The sequence below is a fragment of the Myxocyprinus asiaticus genome, chromosome 1, assembly GCF_019703515.2.
Source record: "Myxocyprinus asiaticus isolate MX2 ecotype Aquarium Trade chromosome 1, UBuf_Myxa_2, whole genome shotgun sequence".
Taxonomy (NCBI): Eukaryota; Metazoa; Chordata; class Actinopteri; order Cypriniformes; family Catostomidae; genus Myxocyprinus; species Myxocyprinus asiaticus.
The window spans coordinates 38,719,556-38,737,567 of NC_059344.1; the positions used below are offsets into that span (position 1 = coordinate 38,719,556).

General features: G+C 37.1%; 1 protein-coding gene across 1 annotated transcript; it reads right to left on the minus strand.

The window, feature by feature from the left end:
- Nucleotides 1-1,987: 1,987 nt before the first annotated feature.
- shrprbck1r (sharpin and rbck1 related) lies at nucleotides 1,988-18,010 on the minus strand. The gene is made up of 14 exons (XM_051697552.1): nucleotides 17,377-18,010; nucleotides 15,571-15,745; nucleotides 14,517-14,600; nucleotides 14,165-14,306; nucleotides 13,347-13,437; nucleotides 12,809-13,136; nucleotides 11,532-11,644; nucleotides 11,229-11,402; nucleotides 7,800-7,960; nucleotides 7,285-7,396; nucleotides 5,079-5,258; nucleotides 4,892-4,990; nucleotides 4,541-4,684; nucleotides 1,988-4,061 (listed from the first exon to the last, which is right to left on the minus strand). Exons 1-14 carry the CDS (start codon nucleotides 17,644-17,646, stop codon nucleotides 3,981-3,983), a joined length of 2,154 nt encoding a protein of 717 aa, XP_051553512.1. The 5' UTR covers nucleotides 17,647-18,010; the 3' UTR covers nucleotides 1,988-3,980.
- Nucleotides 18,011-18,012: the final 2 nt, after the last annotated feature.

Genomic DNA, 18,012 nt, shown 5'->3' on the forward strand with positions numbered 1-18,012 from the left:
GAAGAAAAAAAGTCAAACACATCTGGGATGGCATGAGGGTTAGTAAATGATGAGAGCACTTTCATTTTTGGGTGAACTATCCCTTTACACCAGGGGTCGGCAACCTATGGCACGCGTGCCAGCGTTGCCACGGAGGGGTAATCACTGGCACGCCTGCAACGGCTAGAGAGGAGTAGATTATTTTATTTATATGAAATTCCGCACCTGCGTTCCAGTCTGCATCTTGATATAATCCTTCCTCAAGATCACACATCGTGTTTTCATCAGCTGAATGGGAGACTAAACAAAAAGTTAAAATGTGATGAGACTTCAGTATACTCAACAGACTCGTGCAGCGCGTGCAAGCCATTCATGCATCACGAGCCGGCAGCGCTTCACATTCGGTTAATCATGTGCCCACTTTGCTTCGGTCAGGCTGCGCGGATGACAGCCTACATTCTGTGTTTCATTTGTTTCTATTTGCTTTCAGAACAACACGTGATGTAATAAGGAAATTAATCCTGAGATTTCCAACCCAGCATACAGGTACACCCTCCTTAAACCATGGTCAGAATTACATTAAACGATTAAAGAGAAAACATAACAGAGTGTCTATTAACAATAATTGCAAATAGCCCATCTTGTTGGCAGAGTCTATTTACACTAACTCTGCCCACCACTGCTCAGACCAAACTCAAGACAGCCAGGACAGATTTATTTGGGGTCAACTGCTGATCAAACGAAGGCGGGCATTTTTGAATTTTTCATGATGGGGCAGAGACTTTATTAACGGGTTAGACATTTAGTGGATTAAGAGATTGGATAACTAAGTGACTATTTGCTCTCTAATAGTCTGGTGGAAACTGTAGTAGCTCTGGGTGTAACGACTATATGAGTATGTGTTGTCATGCTGGAGATCCGGGTTCGAATCTCACCCCTTGACATACTTTCCCCATGTCTCTACTCTTAACATTTCCTATAATACTACTTATAGTAATAAATAAAAGAGATTCCTCACAGTGATTTGGTCACAGTGAAGGTCGAGGAGTTAACAGAAGGATTTGATCCGGACAAAATTAACCATGGTTTTACTGTAGTAATATTGTAGTAACATGTGTTTTGGTGGAAACTATATAGTTCTGATCTACTAACCATGGTGTTACTAGAGTAACATGTTGTTAATAGTAGTTAATAGTAACCATGTTTAATTTTGTGGTTACTATCATTTTACTAGAAAAATGCCATGGTGATACTATGGTTACTGTAGTAAAACCATGGTTAATTTTAGGTAGGGTAGGGGTTGGTGTAGGGTGTCTGTGGGACTCCAAATAAACAATAAAAATGCTGCAGTGATGCCACTATACTGTATGTTCTTAGTGCAAAGAAGATGCTTTTTGTTGCTTTTTACATTAAGTGCAAATAGCCTCTGCCAAAACATAAACCCACATCAAGTTTTAGGATTTTGCATGTGCGATTCACCGAAAAGAGCTAAATAGTTGATCGGCTTGTGATGTGTGAATGGCTTGCACACGCAGCGCGAGTCTCGTCACACTTTAATAGTGTTTAGCCCCCATTCAGCCGATGAAAACACGCTGCGTGATCATGAGGAAGGATTACATCAAGATGATGATTGGAATGCAGGTGCGAAACACAGATAACCCCTCTGCGAGATTTTGAAAAATATACATGCATAATATAAGAAATACTCCACACAATTTCGTGATCAGTAATCAAATAAGCAAATTTGTGATATTAACTGTTAACTCATTTTGTACAAAAGACAGGTTTTCTTTCATTAAAGCACTTCCACAAGATGCTCTGTGAAAATTCACATGCATTATTACATCATAATCATTGAGTTTTGCACCATTTTTTCACTCAAACTGTTATGCTGATAATATCATTTGTAATGAAAAATAAATGATTAAATTCAAAAAATGCAAAATAGAAACATTTTCACAAGTGGACTCAAACTTCAGAAAATCACATACATGCCTACATTTATTTATTTATTTATTTATTGGGGGGGGGGGGGCCTCATTGTCATTACCCAGGAAAATAAAAAATGTCCCTCCATGTCAAAAAGGTTGCCGACCCCTGCTTTAAACAATACAAATTATTTAACATGAATCAGAATTTCATTAGATGGCATATGGCAAAAAATCTGCTGAAAAGTGCGAATGAAGAACCAAGAAAAAAGCTTAATACCAATATAGATAGGTTGGCAATTGTTTATTGTGTTTTTTTTATTATTTTTTTTTTTTTTAAATTGTGAGGCTCATTAAATTAGTCCAGATCTTTACTAAGAATATTTCACTTATGTACAAAAAGCTGCTCAGTACTATAAACTGTAAGGCAATTTATTAAGACTTGCAACCCTGAGGTCATATTATTCTACTTTAAAAAGTTAAGGTAAAAGTATAGGATTTCTGCAGGTGCACTTTTTTCTATTGTACATTCAGCTACATGCTATTTATTGAGCTTCGTAGTGCATATATTTGAATAATGGTGAGGTGCCAAATCAATATCATGCTAAAGGTTGAAAAAGCCCTTCACTTAAGACTCTTCAATTATGCCCCACATCCAATTTCATTGGATTGTCAGTTCTGACATCTGCAAGAGTGCTTTACAATTCCAAAACTTTTCAGTTGGTAAAACTACTTTTCTATATGCATGTGACTTTGCCTAAAGGAAATACAATATAGTTGACTTTGTGGGATTGTATCTTATTACAGTGCATAGATTTAAAGCTTTGGATGTTAATCCTTTGGATTAGATTAATCTTGACGACGACTTATAAAACCATCACAGCTCTAAAATCAGCAGAGTGTTACAACAATACAAAATTCCTGGGCTGTGTCAACACCAACTTACAAACAGATAATCAAACGTGAAAGCAGTGCACTGAGTGGTAAAATACAGTGAGTAAAATACAATGATTTTAGTTCAAGGTTGAGGGATAACACTGCACACATTATTAAGTTATCTTGGATCACATAAATCTACAACAACAGCAAAATATATAAAATAATAACAATGTCACACTCTATTATTGCTAATGCTAGTGGTTACATGGCTTGGAAACAAATGGCAAGATAAGGCACTTTTCAATAACACTTCACACTTCGGTAACAGAGTAGTACATCTTTTAAAAGTAAGACAAGTCAAACACATGAGTATTTGTGTAAGTGCATTGTAACAATTCCCTTATTTCAATTATAAACTGCAGTTTCTGATTAGCTTTTTCCATCCCTTGTTTTCAAGTGGTTTTCCCTCGGCACCTTCATTTTCTTTCATGATTTAATCAGATAAAATGCACCAGCATTTGTTGTTTGACAGGCCTACACATTTCTAATCAGAATGCATTGCAACAGACCTTTTTCACACACTGTGATGACGCGTTTCCACCTTATTTAGCAATGTAAATCTTGCATTTTTTTTTATATTATACATTTTTTAAATATAGAGTGTAAATTGATAAAATTATGCTTTGTTATATTACCCTGGAATTAGTTTTAAAAAATGAATTGCCACAGCTGCGAGGGGGTTTCTATTTCAGCTGCTGAGAGAGTGACAGTAAATTTGGCATCTTCTCCCATTTTACTGTCTTAATCCATCACTCTCTATTTCTTTCCTCTTCTGGAAAGTCATTCAAACATAATAGAGGAGTTCCCTTCTGGTCTTGAAGCAAATGGGTAAGTGAAAATAATATTTCCTGTGGTCTCCCATCCACTCCCATTCACTGCTGTTGAAGTTTACCCTGCAAACATTTACTTTCGCGTTCCAAAACCGGGAGTGTGAAAAAGGTCTATTGTGCTTTACATCTCCACTAAGAAAGTCAGAACTGTGTATCCAGTTCAGACAGGTGGAGAGGGTATGTCTCCAAATACTAATAAGGTAATATCAGAAGTTTTCGTAATGTCATAAACTTCCATGTCACTACTGTCTCTTCTTCTCACCTTACTTTCTTTGTCTCTAACTCTTCCCTCCTTTTCTCTCTTTCAGTGACAATTCTGGCATTTTGGATGGCATCTTTGTTTGTTAACATTGCATCGGCAGCCACCACTTGTGTCTCCAGGACCCTAAAGCGAGAAAGAAACAAAATAGAAACACATGAATCTTCTTGACAAGCAAAAAATAAAGCTTTTGTTCTTCCTATTACAATAAACCCTGTAAGTGAAGCGACAGATGGGCTCTCTGGTCCTAACCATAGATAAATAATTATAATGAATTATTTTTGAAATAATAAAGTAATTAAATATAGATTATTCTACAGTTTGCGGTTTATCTGCTAAATTGCTTTGTCATAGTTATATTGTGATTTCTCCCTATCACTGGCATGATTAAACACTCCAAACTTCAAACTAAATTACCAAGTTATATAGTCTATTAGGGGTCAGTTATCTCTATTATTCTGGCATACGAGTGTATTCCAACAAGCAGGTTTAGTTTCTAAATACAACAGCTTCCCTGACACCTGCATTCTGAGGGATGATACCCAATGGAAACTGAGAGTAAAGTGTATATCCCAGTCCTATTAAAAAGGGGCTCCTGCTCTTACTTTAGGCCCCCAGCGTGGCCCTCTGGTGACCCAGCAGATCTCAGTGTGGCAGACGGTACAGCGTAGCCAATCACAGCCCTCCTTCTTCTGTACAATGATACCACACTGGGGGCAATGCATCGCTTCTCCAGAGTTAACAAGAGTCTGTTTGTGCGTGAGTGATAAGACAGAAAGACAAGAAAAATTTAAAGAGAGAGGAACTGCTTAAGATTTCAACAGTAATAATGCCAAGTAGTTTTAAATAGTGGCATGTGCTGGTAAAATCATGTTTGAATATTGCCTGTGTCATATGCCCAATTGCCTTCTTTAATGAGATATTGTATGAAATGAGGATCGGTCTGTTTTTGTGACCTTTAGCAGGTCTCTGGTTCTTCTAGCTGCAGAGTCATTGATGGCACGAGCTGCCAGGTCATCCTGATATTGCTTACAGTTCATCCCTTCATGAATGGCCTGAGTAGAGGAAAAACAAAGCAAGCCATTTACAATGCATACATAACAAAAACTAGATTTGAGTGTTTAAATAAATGACTGACTGCACCTTGCAAAGCAGGCAGTTGTGTTTTTTGCAGACTGGGCAGTGGAAAGTGTTGACAGCATCTTCATAAACACACCAGCCTGGACAGTCTGCAGTTGCACAGTGATAACTGCCCTCACATCGAGACTCTGCAACAGACAGCCCTCTCTGCAACCAACGCTCATAATCTTCTACTGCCACCAGCTGTAAGAGAGCGATATATTCAGAGGAAAAGCATGCAAAGCATAAATTGTTTTATAAATAACATGTTTAGTAAATAAAATGCACCTCGAGTTGGATGTGGAACATATAACTCTTAGAAAAGGTTGTGTATAGATACAGTAGATAACATTGCAAAATGTGACTTAACACTGTAAGTTAATACATGTACCGTTGGCTTAATTGACCAGACAAAATGTACCTAAGAAAACCTGAAGTAAGAAATCTAGTATCTCTATGTACATTGGTGGGAACACATTTTTTCCCAGAGAAAAAAAACCCCGAAAAACTTAAATGTGCTGTAAGCGATTTTGTTTTTTATGGAATGGTATGCAGAAAATGTTCATTCTCCCTGAAATAAATCACTGGAATAAATGTCCCGAGATACCTCACCGGTCTCTGTGACAGCACTAGACTGTGTAAACGGCAAACATGATGTGATTGTGGACATATTCTTTGATCAGCCAATCAGAAGATTTGATGTGCTTTCTGCCTGTCAATCATTTTGCACATTCTAGTGTAGTAGTTGAAGTGGAACATTCCAGTTTAATGGCATATTCAGATTCATAACAGTTGTCAGCTGCGGCTGCTACTTTGCTACTGTTACATTTGACAACCGTGAGAAGACACAGCTCTACTGTATGATGACGGTCTCAACGCTATCTTTGGAGGGTGGTATTTTAGAAAAGGGGGCGTGTCTAATTCAGTGACTCAGTCTTGTGGAAGTTTCAGAACGGCTAAAATCGCTAAAACCACCTTCAATGCATTTCAGCTTTCTGAACCACATGCTAATTCCCTTCATAGTGCTTGCTTCACTTGTTTTCATGTACCAGTAAGATAGGGTAGTGTTCCATGAAAATAATCAGTGTGTGCTTGTAAATCAACACATTTCGACACAAATCAATTCAAATTCTAACCGCTGGTTCCAGTGATAGTGAGGAAGAGGAAAACATTTTAAAATCTGGCATTTCAATCTACAGGTTGTGAGACTAAGCCTTCATCTGTCCGCATTACTCAAGGTCTACTGTCACTTGTACTCCAGCATCATGGCCTGAATACCGACCCTGAATAGAGAAAATTGGGCAAAAGCCAGCAAGTCAAACTGTAACTGGCAATGTTAGCTAAATCGTGTCCTTCTTGAGCGCAATATGTATCACATAGTGAATGATTCATGGGCAGTCCATGACAGCGTCATAAGAGGTTGAGACCACACAGTTGTGGAATGGGACACTTCTGCCATTAAATGTGCTGTCTAAATATTATTGGTTGAAGTGTCAGTCAACAGTCACGCACCATACTGATAGCCAAAGTTAAAGATATCACCGTCTGGTAGACTACACCCCTCCAACTCTTAAAGGAATAGTTCACCTAAAAATGTTAATTCTCTTATCATTTACTTACCCTTAGAGCGTTTCAAACTCGTATGACTTTCTTTCCTCAGTGAAAAACAAAGATTTTTTGATGGATATACAGTATGATGTGTATATGAGCGCTTGTACAGCAATCAAGCACGAGGAAGTGTAATCAAGCCTTAAATCATAATCGTGCCAAGGAGACTGCAGATGTCAAGATTTATGATGAAAAAGGAATTTCATTTTGGTCTGTTTCTCATCAAAAACCGATCGGATTGCAAAACATGGATTTAACCACTAGAGTCGTATAGATTACCTATACTCTGCCTTTATGTCCCTTTTTAGAGTTTGGAAGTTTTTGACCCTATTAACATCCATTGTATGGAGAAATACATCTCACATATCAATCAAAAAATTTAATTTGTGTTCTGCGGAAGAAAGAAAGTCATACGACTTTGAGACGTCATAAAGGTGAATGATGAGAGATTTATAATTTTTGGGTGAACTATTCCTAACACATTGTGAATTTGCAGTGAGTGTAAGAAGTGCTCCAGAAGTGGCTGTAAACAAAAAACATTAGTATTGTAAAAGAGTACTATTGAAAGTGTAGTAGACATGTGCAGTCCTTTTCTTTGAGGCAAAATCAAAGGGGATCTCACAGCTCTGATTTCTCTCTCCTGCAGGATGCAGTCACAAGCGTAGGCTTCGTCTCTGTATGGACATGCCACCTGAGGATCCTCAGACATCAGAATCACAGAGCGCAGACACTCTCTAAAAAAAAAATATATATATATATATATATTTTTTGTAAATGTCACTGTAACATTCTCCCCTTCCCCTTTTGGTGCAAATACATTTTCATGATTCACACACATACCACTATTAAAATAATTTGTAAGTGGTATTTTCTATTTTTCATGGATAAGAGAGATCTGATCTATTTCCAGATAATATCCTGATATGAAACGCATGTCAATGTCTTGTGTGTGAGGAGGGGGTTGTAAAAAAGATGAACCCCTATTTATATACAAAAATGGTCACAGATAAGGCTCTCAACAGGAAAACCTCCATCCCTCAGCCTAGATCTGTCTGCATTTTTTTTTTTTTTTTTTTAAAAGAAGTTACTAAACCACCACACCACTCATCCCTCTTTTCATTCATCTGTCTTTCTCACTTGCAGAAACAGTGGAGACACTCTCGGAGCAGGACTCCCTCCCCACACTCAAGCTCCAGATAGCAGATCCTGCACTCCACTCTCTCTGGGTTAGGAACCAGATCCTGTCCGTCCATCTGCACCAGACGTGCATAGTTCTCCCGGCGCTCTGCCTCTCGAGCCTACAGACACAGAACTACAAACAGTCACAACTGAGGGAACACCTGTATTAACACATATACACAGATGTAAAGCAGCTTCAGCAAACACAGAGTATACACACAAAGTGCACACATCACAAAAATGTGAAAAATTCAAACTGGTTCTTTCAGTAAGGAAGAAGCACTTTGCAGTTGTAGAAGGGAGTGGGTGTGAGGAGGAGGGGTCTAATGATTACACGTTTACCAGTAGCATTAATCAGAACATTGTGGAGAAATAAGTCATTAAAAAGCCTAAATTAGAGCATTATGAGGATGATGTACAGAACTGTTATGTAAGCACTATTATACATGCAATAAAGCATGAAATTGTGTTCATTTGTTTACATGAGACATAATGTAGAGTTGGTGTTTCATTGTGCACTCATCATATTGCTTTTAGAAATAGCAATAATGTGTGGCAAAAGAAATAAAATTGTGCAATACTTGAAATAATTTCATAGACATTTGTATTTTACTGGATTTCTTACCAAATAAGTCCAAATATTTATATTGTATGTGCATAATTCAAGAATGCATCACTTACATTTACACTGATCAAACAAGTTCTATAATTACTATAAGCTAATACACCACAACAGAGAACTAGCACACATAGAATACATGTATACAGAAACATTTTTAACACTCAAACATGAATGGTATGTACCTGTTTGAAAAGATCTTTATTTGAGTTTGTCACATAGTTCATTTGCATAGTCACAAATTGTCTTTCTTAAATTTAAGTCTTTGTTACACATGAATAAACAGAAGATAATTCACTCAAGCCCTGCAATAAACACAGTCACAGCGACAAACAAGCCCCAACCAAACAAAAAAGTGTCTTCCTCTTTTACTCCCTCTCTCACACTCGTTAGACTTAGACTCTTCATTTAGGAGATACATATTATCCAAAGTGCACTAATTGCCAGCCCACATGGAGCAATCTGGGGTTAAAGGAATAGTTCAACCCAAAATGAATTATCTCATTATTTACTCACCCTCATGCCATCCTGGATGTGTATGACTTTCTTTCTTCTGCTGAACACAAATGAAGATTTTTAGAAGAATATTTCAACTCTGTGGGTCAATACAATGCAAGTGAATGGGTGCCAAAATTTTGATAATCCAAAAATCACAAAGGCAGTATAAAAGTAATCCATATGACCATATAATATCCAGGTGGTTAAAACCATATTTTCTGAAACAATATGAAAGGTGTGGGTGAGAAACAGATCAAAAGTTAAGTAATTTTTTTATAGAAATTCTTCTCCCTGCCCAGTAGAGGGCATATGCTTGAAGAATGTGAATCACCAAAAACACAAGAAGAATGTAAAAGTTAAAGTTAAAGTGGAGGCTGACTGAACAGGGGAGGAGAATTTATAGTAAAAATTTACTTAAATATTGATCAGTTTCTCACCCACACCTATCAAATCACTTCTGAAGACAGATTTAACCACTGGAGTCATATGGATTACTTGCTGACTTGTGTGATTTTTGGAGCTTCAAAATTTTGGCATCAATTCACTTGAATTGTATTGACCAAAAGAGCTGAGAAATTCTTCTAATAATCTTCATTTGTGTTCTGCTGAAGAAAGAAAGTCACACATCTGGGATGGCATAAGGGTGATTAAATGATGAGAGAATTTTCATTTTTGGGTGAACTATTCCATTAAGCACCTTGCTCAAGGACACACCTGTCATTAGTGAATGCTCTCTCATCACATTATCTTTTGTAAACTAATTAAAAGATTGGTATGTAACTAGCTGCAACATTATGTGGCAGAATATAGGTACTGACTTATGTTTTTTTAGAAAGCATGCAGTCATGACTTTGGCCCAATGGAACCTGTAGTACAAAATCTTTAAAGCACTGTCCTAGACCACAGGTTTGGCATGTCAAGACATGTTTATAAGTGTTCAGATCCACCTAAACAAATTCAACATGTACTTCTTAATTTCCTCTAACAGTATCTAAATTGCTTTTGCACTCAGTCGCAGTCTTGCAATAATGCAGTATGTGTTAAGTCTGAGGATGGGTGCTTTATTGCTTCATTCTTTCAAGAATATTTTGGGTATCTATAATCAACTTAGAAAACAACAACATTTTAAGCCTAAAATCATTTGGTTCTTGAATATATGCGTATTTCAAAGAATCTTACAAGTTACTGTAAGTCAAACAATATTAGACTGCACTTGTGTCAAACAAATTATGTCTTACATTCCAGCAAAAATTGTGCAGCGAGAGTAATTTCTTTCATTCTTCTATAATTACAAAGATATACAACATGTGATCTGATGCTCAAAGCATTACTACTCTGTCTTTTAAAAGGGTATGTACCTGAATACATTTTTAAGCCAAGGCATGGCTCTACGGAACAATGTGGCAAACAAAGATAAATGTGTCTTATTAGATCCAGCTGAATTAATGACATCATACATTTCTTTGTCATAACATAAAAAAATAATAAATTCCTGTACTGTACGACTGCAACATGAATTAATTGCAGTGGTCGAAAAGAGGGCAGCGTTTTTCTGATTTTCAACTGACACAAAGAGCTTAGCCCTTTTAAGTGGTTAGAAAAAGTACCATTGGAATAGATGAGGTTGGCATGTATAAACTTCTTTAATGGTGAACTGTTCAGACACATACAGGTTGTGTAGTACTGGTGTTGGTGTAGGCTGTTCATTTGGAGTGTAAGTGTTCCCAGTTTGTAATTGACACTGTGCACCAAGTATGTGTATGCATGTCAGTAGTCCTGGTCGAGGTTGTGCAGTAGTGAGTTGTTGCCCCTCAGCTCCTCTCTTCTCCCTTTCTCCTTAAAAAAGAAATAGAGACAAAAGAGAAGAGATTCAGACTGAGGAGTCAATCAGAGCTCAAGCTGTATCCTACCCACAAACCCTGTTTTACCTGCTTGAGATCATTCACGGTTTCATTTATCAGATTACAAGCCAAATCACTGTGCTGACCCGAGGAATATTTCCTAAACCTGAGTGAGTCAAGACAAGGTTGGCATGCACAAAATATATAACCCTACCACAAAACAGCAAGCCAGTCTCATCTATTCCCATTGATTTCCACAAGTCATCAGAATAGAATATTCCAATAGAAGCCGCTTCTTTTGGAATTGTTGTTTTAAATGTGCCATTAAACTACTAGAAGCACTTTTTTTTTAGCTGATTTGGACAAATGCATCTGCTAATGAATAAATGTGAGTCTCAGTGATTATGTGTGTGTTTATGAGAGTCTCACCTGTTGGTACTGCCTGATCGCTTCTTTCTCTTGCTGAATGCGTCGCAGCTCTAGAGCATCTGGTCTGTAGTTGCCAGGAACAGTGTAGCCTTCAGGTCGGTCTGCACTACACATTTCACAGCCTGGTCGTGTTGGTTTATTAATATATGTACATGTTGGGCAGGCCCATCCCAGCTACATAAACACAAATGTATTAAAATAAACATTTTAATCCTACTATACAACTATTTTTGTTTAACTGTTATTAAAGGTTCAGAAGTAAGGATGTTTGTCTTTTATCTTCAAGGAAAACAAAGCACATACCTGTGTATTTGTTCTGTTGGGCACCAGGGCTTCATTCAACTGTGGAATCTCAAGATTGATCATGTCACGGATTTCACCCAAACCCAACCGTTCTGTGCCACCAGCACTGTTGTCTGAGAGGTCAAGAGGTCAAAACATAATGAACTCACAGCTGCAATAACCAGGTATCAGCTAAAATTGCTATACGTGTTTAAAACAAGAACGTATACACCACTAAATATTGAGTAATAATAAATATTGAGGGGATATTGTGTGTTGCAATATGAATGTATATAAAATGGAAAATATATTATATATATTAAAAAATATATATAAAGATTTTAGGAAATATATCTTTAATTAAAAAAATTAAAAATCCCCTACTGGCAATTTATTAGATTTTTTTCTTGTTTTAAGCATAAATCTAACTACATTTAGCAAGGTTTATTCTAAAAACAAGAAAAGCAATTTGCCAGTGGGGTACAAAACAATTTATATAACTTCAAAATATTTTCTCTGAAAACAAGTCTATTTTACACATCTATACACATTTTAAAGGAATAGTTCAACCAAAAATGAAAATTATCTCATCATTTACTCACCCTTATACCATCCCAGATATGTATGACTTTCTTTCATCTGCTGAATTCAAATGAAGAATTTCTCAGCTCTTTTGGTCAATACAATGCAAGTGAATGGGTGCCAACATTTTGAAGCTCCAAAAATCACCCAAATCAGCATAAAAGTAATCCATAAGACTCCAGTGGTTAAATCTATATCTTCAGAATCAATGATAAGTGTGGTTGAGAAATAGATCATTTCACATTCTTCTTCTTGTGTTTTTGGTGATTCGCATTCTTCATGCATATCGCCCCCAACAGGGCAGGGAGTAGAATTTCAAGCAATAAATAAGTATTGATCTGTTTCTCACCCACACCTATAACATCACTTCTGAAAATATGGATTAAAACACTGGAGTCGTATGGATTACTTTTATGATGCCTTTATGTGCTTTTTGGATTGTATGGACCTACAGAGCTGAAATATTCTTCTAAAAATCTTAATTTGTGTTCTGCAGAAGAAAGAATGTCATACGCATCTGTGATGGCTTGAGAGTGAGTAAATGATGAGATAATTTTCATTTTTGGGTGAACTATCCTTTAGAAAGTTTACATATTTTTACTAAGAAAGAAAATTATTGTTTGCAGTGTAAATGTATGTTATTGCTGTGCTTAATGGTCTTAAGTGGTTTTGTTCATAAGAATTCAAGCTGTGTATGAGTGACTTTGCATACACACTCAGAGTATTATGGCTGTTGTGCAGTCTGGTAGGCAGGGTGCTGTATGGCCTTGATGCTGTGTTCAATGCCACTGGCCCATTGGCAACTAGTTCTTGGTGGGGCTGATTAGATGTCGGCACTGGGGCAGGCATGAGTAAAGCACTTTCTTGATCTTGTTGGTACAGCCCTCGGCTGAGACGGGCCTGACGGGCAGAAATTAAATAAAGGAACGCAGTGTCGCCATCGTGCTGAACTCCATAAGAAGCCAGAGAGCGATGATCAGAGCACAATGACTGACCAATGACCCAGCGCTGCACACGTGGATGAAAACCATAGTCTGTGAAGACCTAAGAGGAAAAAGCACTGTGTTATTAATAAGGAGCCCAAGGAGTATCCCTTCAGTTATTATTCTCCAAGTCTCTTTAGATGAAGTGTGTCTGCGAAACGGCAACTTAAGCAATTATGAGGAAAAATTTGGGGATGTTCACATGGCCCTGAAACAATGACAAGTAATATTTGGTAAAGTAATGTTTATTTTAATGTTAATTTGCACTTACCTGCTGTTTGAGAGCACCAATTGTAGAGTGGGGGAAGACTTTCACTGTGACACAACAGGACGAGGAAGCATCCTCTACCACCACAGCCAGGCTGTATCAATGCAACAGCTAAGATAAGAAATGCTTGGCAACATAGGCTGCATAGACAGTGGCCTCAAAATGTATTTGGACACATTTGGAAACATAAGCCGAATTGAAAAATGTCTGAATGTGACTGAAATAAATAAAAAATATCAAAGCAAGTGACATCTGCAAACTAATGATGCTGGCTGCTTGGAACTTCACTTTCTGAGCTATTTTTGCAATTACTTTTAACCAACTGGTGTTCTTTTTTTTTTTTTTTAACCAAACCACTTGTTTTTGTGAAACATTTTGCTTTATATTACATATATATACACTTGAAAATGTCATTGCATTATATAACAAACCAAATAATTTTTTTATATAATGCAATTACATTTTCAAGTGTTTCCAATTACTTTTTGAAGCCATTCTACAACCCCAATTGTGAAAAAGTTGGGACAGTTTGGAAAATGCTAATACAAACAAAAAGTAGTGATTTTAAAATTCTATTCACCCTGTGCTATATTAAAAGCACAACAAAAACACATAATTTGATGTTTTACCTTGTGAATTTAATTGTTAGAGGATTTGAGTAGTTGAATGGATTTCCATGCGAGTTGTAAGCAACACATTACTTGATTCAGTTGTTATAGATAACAAAATTCACAAATTACGATTAAAGTCAGTCATTAAATAAATTTAAAAAAGTTTTGATGCTTTGCTTATTAGAGTGTATCTGTAAAAACTTTATTTACCTGATTTCTATGTCTGTGTAATTTCGTTTAGAGGGCTGAATACACAGAGCAGCTCTCTGGTTAGCTAAAGATGATGCACAAACAGATGCTGCTTGAACATCACCAGCCTCTATAGCACAAACCAGCTCTGCACAAATATCCTCTAAAGAGAAGAGAAAAATTGAATAAGGATGAGAATGAAAATGTTAAAGCTGTTTGGTAAAACAGTGGGATAGAGGGAAGAATTGGAAATGGAGGAAGAACAAGTGGGTGCATCAGAATTATTTGCAGACAATTGGCACTTTGTACTTTGTTTGGCAACAAATTCCAGCAGTTTGTGAGCAGAAAATTAAAACAAGAACAAAAATGCTACCTGTATGTGGCATGAGTGCAGTGCTTTGTGAAGCCAGAGGCTGAGGAGGTAGCTGTCCATCTTCAGTAGGGGAATTAATCACCACTGAAAATATGAACAAGAGACATATATTGAAAACATAGAACAAAACAGGGAAAATTTGGTGGAAAAAAACAGCAAAGTTCTAATACAAGTCTAAAAGGGAACAAAGATTGAACAATAAAGAATGAACAAAAGAAAAACTGACGAAAACAAACTGAAAGCAAGGGAAATTTTTTAATTTGTACAAAATGGTAATTTAAAGTTCTTTACACAGACATAGCAAAGACAAAGAAATAAAGATGTCTGAAACTCGAGTTTAAAATCACTCAAATTAATAAGAAAAGAAAATGAAATAAAAGTTTCCTTTATAAATGTATTAAAACGTATAATAAAGAAATAAAAGTTGTGAATAAAAACACATTAATTCAAATAATGGAGTTAGGGCTGTGCCGATACAATTATATATCCATGTAGCATGATACTTTTTCTCAATACATTGTATCGATACTTTAAATCTCTGTATTTTTATTAAACTATTTGTGTTTTCATATCATGTCCAACAGTTCAACAATGAAGAAGCAGGTTGTCTAAATAGGTGCAAACTCTGAGACCGGCATTTCACAGTGCGGTTAGACACTTCTATGAGACACGAGAGAGATTGAAACTGAGCCTGCATGATTTACTGTTTCTCTCGCTGACACGCTGGGCCTCTCTCACGCGTTTGGCACAGTTTCAATCACAATCCAATTATGAAATCGTTATGTATTGCCATATATTGAATCGTTACATTTGTATTGCATTACATACTGTATGTAAGGTGGCTGGCGATACCCAGACCTAAATGCAGTGCAATCCATAAAGTTCAGCAAAGTGCTATGCTAAACAGAAATATTTTTAGTCTGGACTTGGTTGTGTGGCTACTGTTGGTGCATATCTGACCTCTTCTGGAAGCTGGTTTCAAGTAAGGGTGGCTTAATAGCTAGATGTTTGGAATGAACCCTAGGAGTTACTAGAAAGCAGAAAGAAGGCAAACCTCTTTGGGCCTCGCGGAGTGATGACATCACCACTGTGGCCCACTCTTGTGCTTCCTGCTCACTGCGGAAGTTGAACGTAATACGGTCATGCGGAGGTGTAGCCAAACTCAGTTCATGGCACCGTGGTGACTTGACTTCATAACGAACAGTCCTGAGGTCAAACTCAGCAATGGACTAAATGGAGATAGAGGCACAAAATATGATGAAGCTTGACTGAATAGAACAGAATTTAATCATTTGACAAGCAAATAAATGACAGATAGCCAATTTAAAAATTCAGTACAGAATTTCTATCTGATTCTGAACATCAGTGTACAGTTGGCACAATGGGGCTAAAGGCACACCTTAAGTCACAAAATGTATCAAAATAAAAAAAAAATTTTTTTTAATTTTTTTAAAAAAGATTTCTTTTTATAGGATATTGATGGAGCAAAAAACAAATTGTGTGAAAAGAAATAATGAGAGAAGGTTGTTTTGATTAAAATTCCGTTTTAAAAAAATATTGTGCTTGGGGAAAAAGGTCCCCAGGGGGTTTATGATATTGTATAGATATATTGGCAATAGTTATAGTGCAAAATTAATCAATTAATGCAAATAATTTTTGAAGATGCAAGAACAAGTTGCTTTTTCAATCACATTGAACATTTTTCATAACAAATCTGTTCGCCCCCCTTAAGAAAAACAATGTGTTTTATGGGGGACTTTGGCCCCTATAACAGAGGGTCTTTTTACCCCAAATACTATCCTTTCATGTATTGGACAGTTTTTCCAATAACTTTTGATTTAATCACCTTGAACACTGAAAATAACAAATAAGTATTTTGTCTCAAAATAAATGTGAAAATTCCAGGGATTTTAGTTACGTACATTTGCAACATTTAAAAATTATTCAATATTAAATCAAATTACCTCAAAATCAAACTTTAGACATTACATGCAATGATCTCTTGGATCAGGAAAATGTTTCAGTGTATAGTGACAAACAGGTGTTTAGAAAAGCTGTGGTGGTTTTTGTTGCTATTTAGTGTTTTTCCCTTGGGGGGGCCCCGTTTACCCTGCATTTGTTATTTAAAAAAACAGGCAATAATTATGGAGTATAAAAGACACATGATGACTATACCAGTCACTGTTAAGAGTAACTATTTATAGTTAAAGTACTTTAAAAGTGATAATGTGGAATAAGAAGCTGGTGTGAAAAGGAGAACCACAAACCCTTATCATTTACTGATTCAAGATGAGCCATTTTAAATGTATTCATTTATGAGCTTCCAGATATTTTTTAATTAGATCACCTACATAAGTTGGGAAATAATATGTTCATTAAAAAATTACTAATATTGTTTTACACTTTTCACTGGGTTTTTGAGAGCTCAAACAGCAAGGAAGTCAATCTCAAAAGAACATGGGGGGGTAGTTACTCTTTTTTTTTTTTTCTATCTGTCAGTTTCTTCCTGCCTCTGACAACAGCAAATGAAAGCGTCAACACTGATGTCACCTTTAACGTGTGGACTATTCTAACTGTATCCATTGCGTGCTTACACAAATGGACAGATAGAATAGATGTTAAGAGACACGCGGCTCTCAGAAACTATCACATTTTGGGGGTGGGTGATGATTTCAACAACAAAGACAACCAAAACAACATGTGATCCACTCGTGTGCGCTCCGCACCAGCCCGGGGGAAGCGCTATATAATGACGACGCAAAAACTTCTGGACAGAAACTATTACTATGTAGCGGCTTTTTAAACTAATGTTTAAAATACCGCACACAGAGTCCTCATGGAAGTTGGCATTTTCACTCACCACGCTGCGACCAGCAGCTGCTCCGCTGATGTCCCGTAACGCAAGGCGGAATTCCCCTGCTTTTCCCGGGTCCATGCTCAGCTGAAGACGGAGAGATTCGTCTCCGGCGCCCGGGAGACAAAGCGGTCGTATACCAGAGTGGCATACTGACACCTTCACCGACATCAAAACCGTGTTGCAGCCCGACTGCGAGGCCTCATGGCCGAGATGAGACGATGACGGCTGGGCCGAAGGAGGCGTTTGAGTCCACCCGCCTGAGCTCAGCGACATGCCGCCGACTGACTACTTCAGGCGGGTATATATCGGTCTGACACCCCGCTACTTACCGGATTTTTTTACTCTAGTTAGAGGTTTGGAGATTTCCTAAAACTCCCTGATGTGGACATTTACTCATAAACAGCGGCCTTTTCATCATTGTTTTAGTTTCATACGGAGGACAGTCCAGTGTCACAACAGAAAGAAACACAGCTCAAGCAGAGCCAGAGACCGAAACAAGAACTGCTGCGCCTCCTGTTGAAAAAGGACACTGAAATACACACACCGCTTGCTTTCTCATCGAAGGGATATCCCCTATATGTCATGCATATCAAGACATAGCAAAATATTATAAATCGCCACACATTTCTTTGTTAGATT

What these genes read in the sequence shown, in the direction of transcription:
- shrprbck1r (XM_051697552.1), bottom strand. Translation starts at nt 17,646, where the DNA reads ATGTCGCTGAGCTCAGGCGGGTGGACTCAAACGCCTCCTTCGGCCCAG. An exon ending in GAACCAGAGACCTGCTAAAG is followed by an intron (nt 4,685 to 4,891) that starts GTCACAAAAACA and finishes ACGCACAAACAG; the next exon opens with ACTCTTGTTAACTCTGGAGA. An exon ending in GGCCACGCTGGGGGCCTAAA is followed by an intron (nt 4,062 to 4,540) that starts GTAAGAGCAGGA and finishes TTCTCGCTTTAG; the next exon opens with GGTCCTGGAGACACAAGTGG.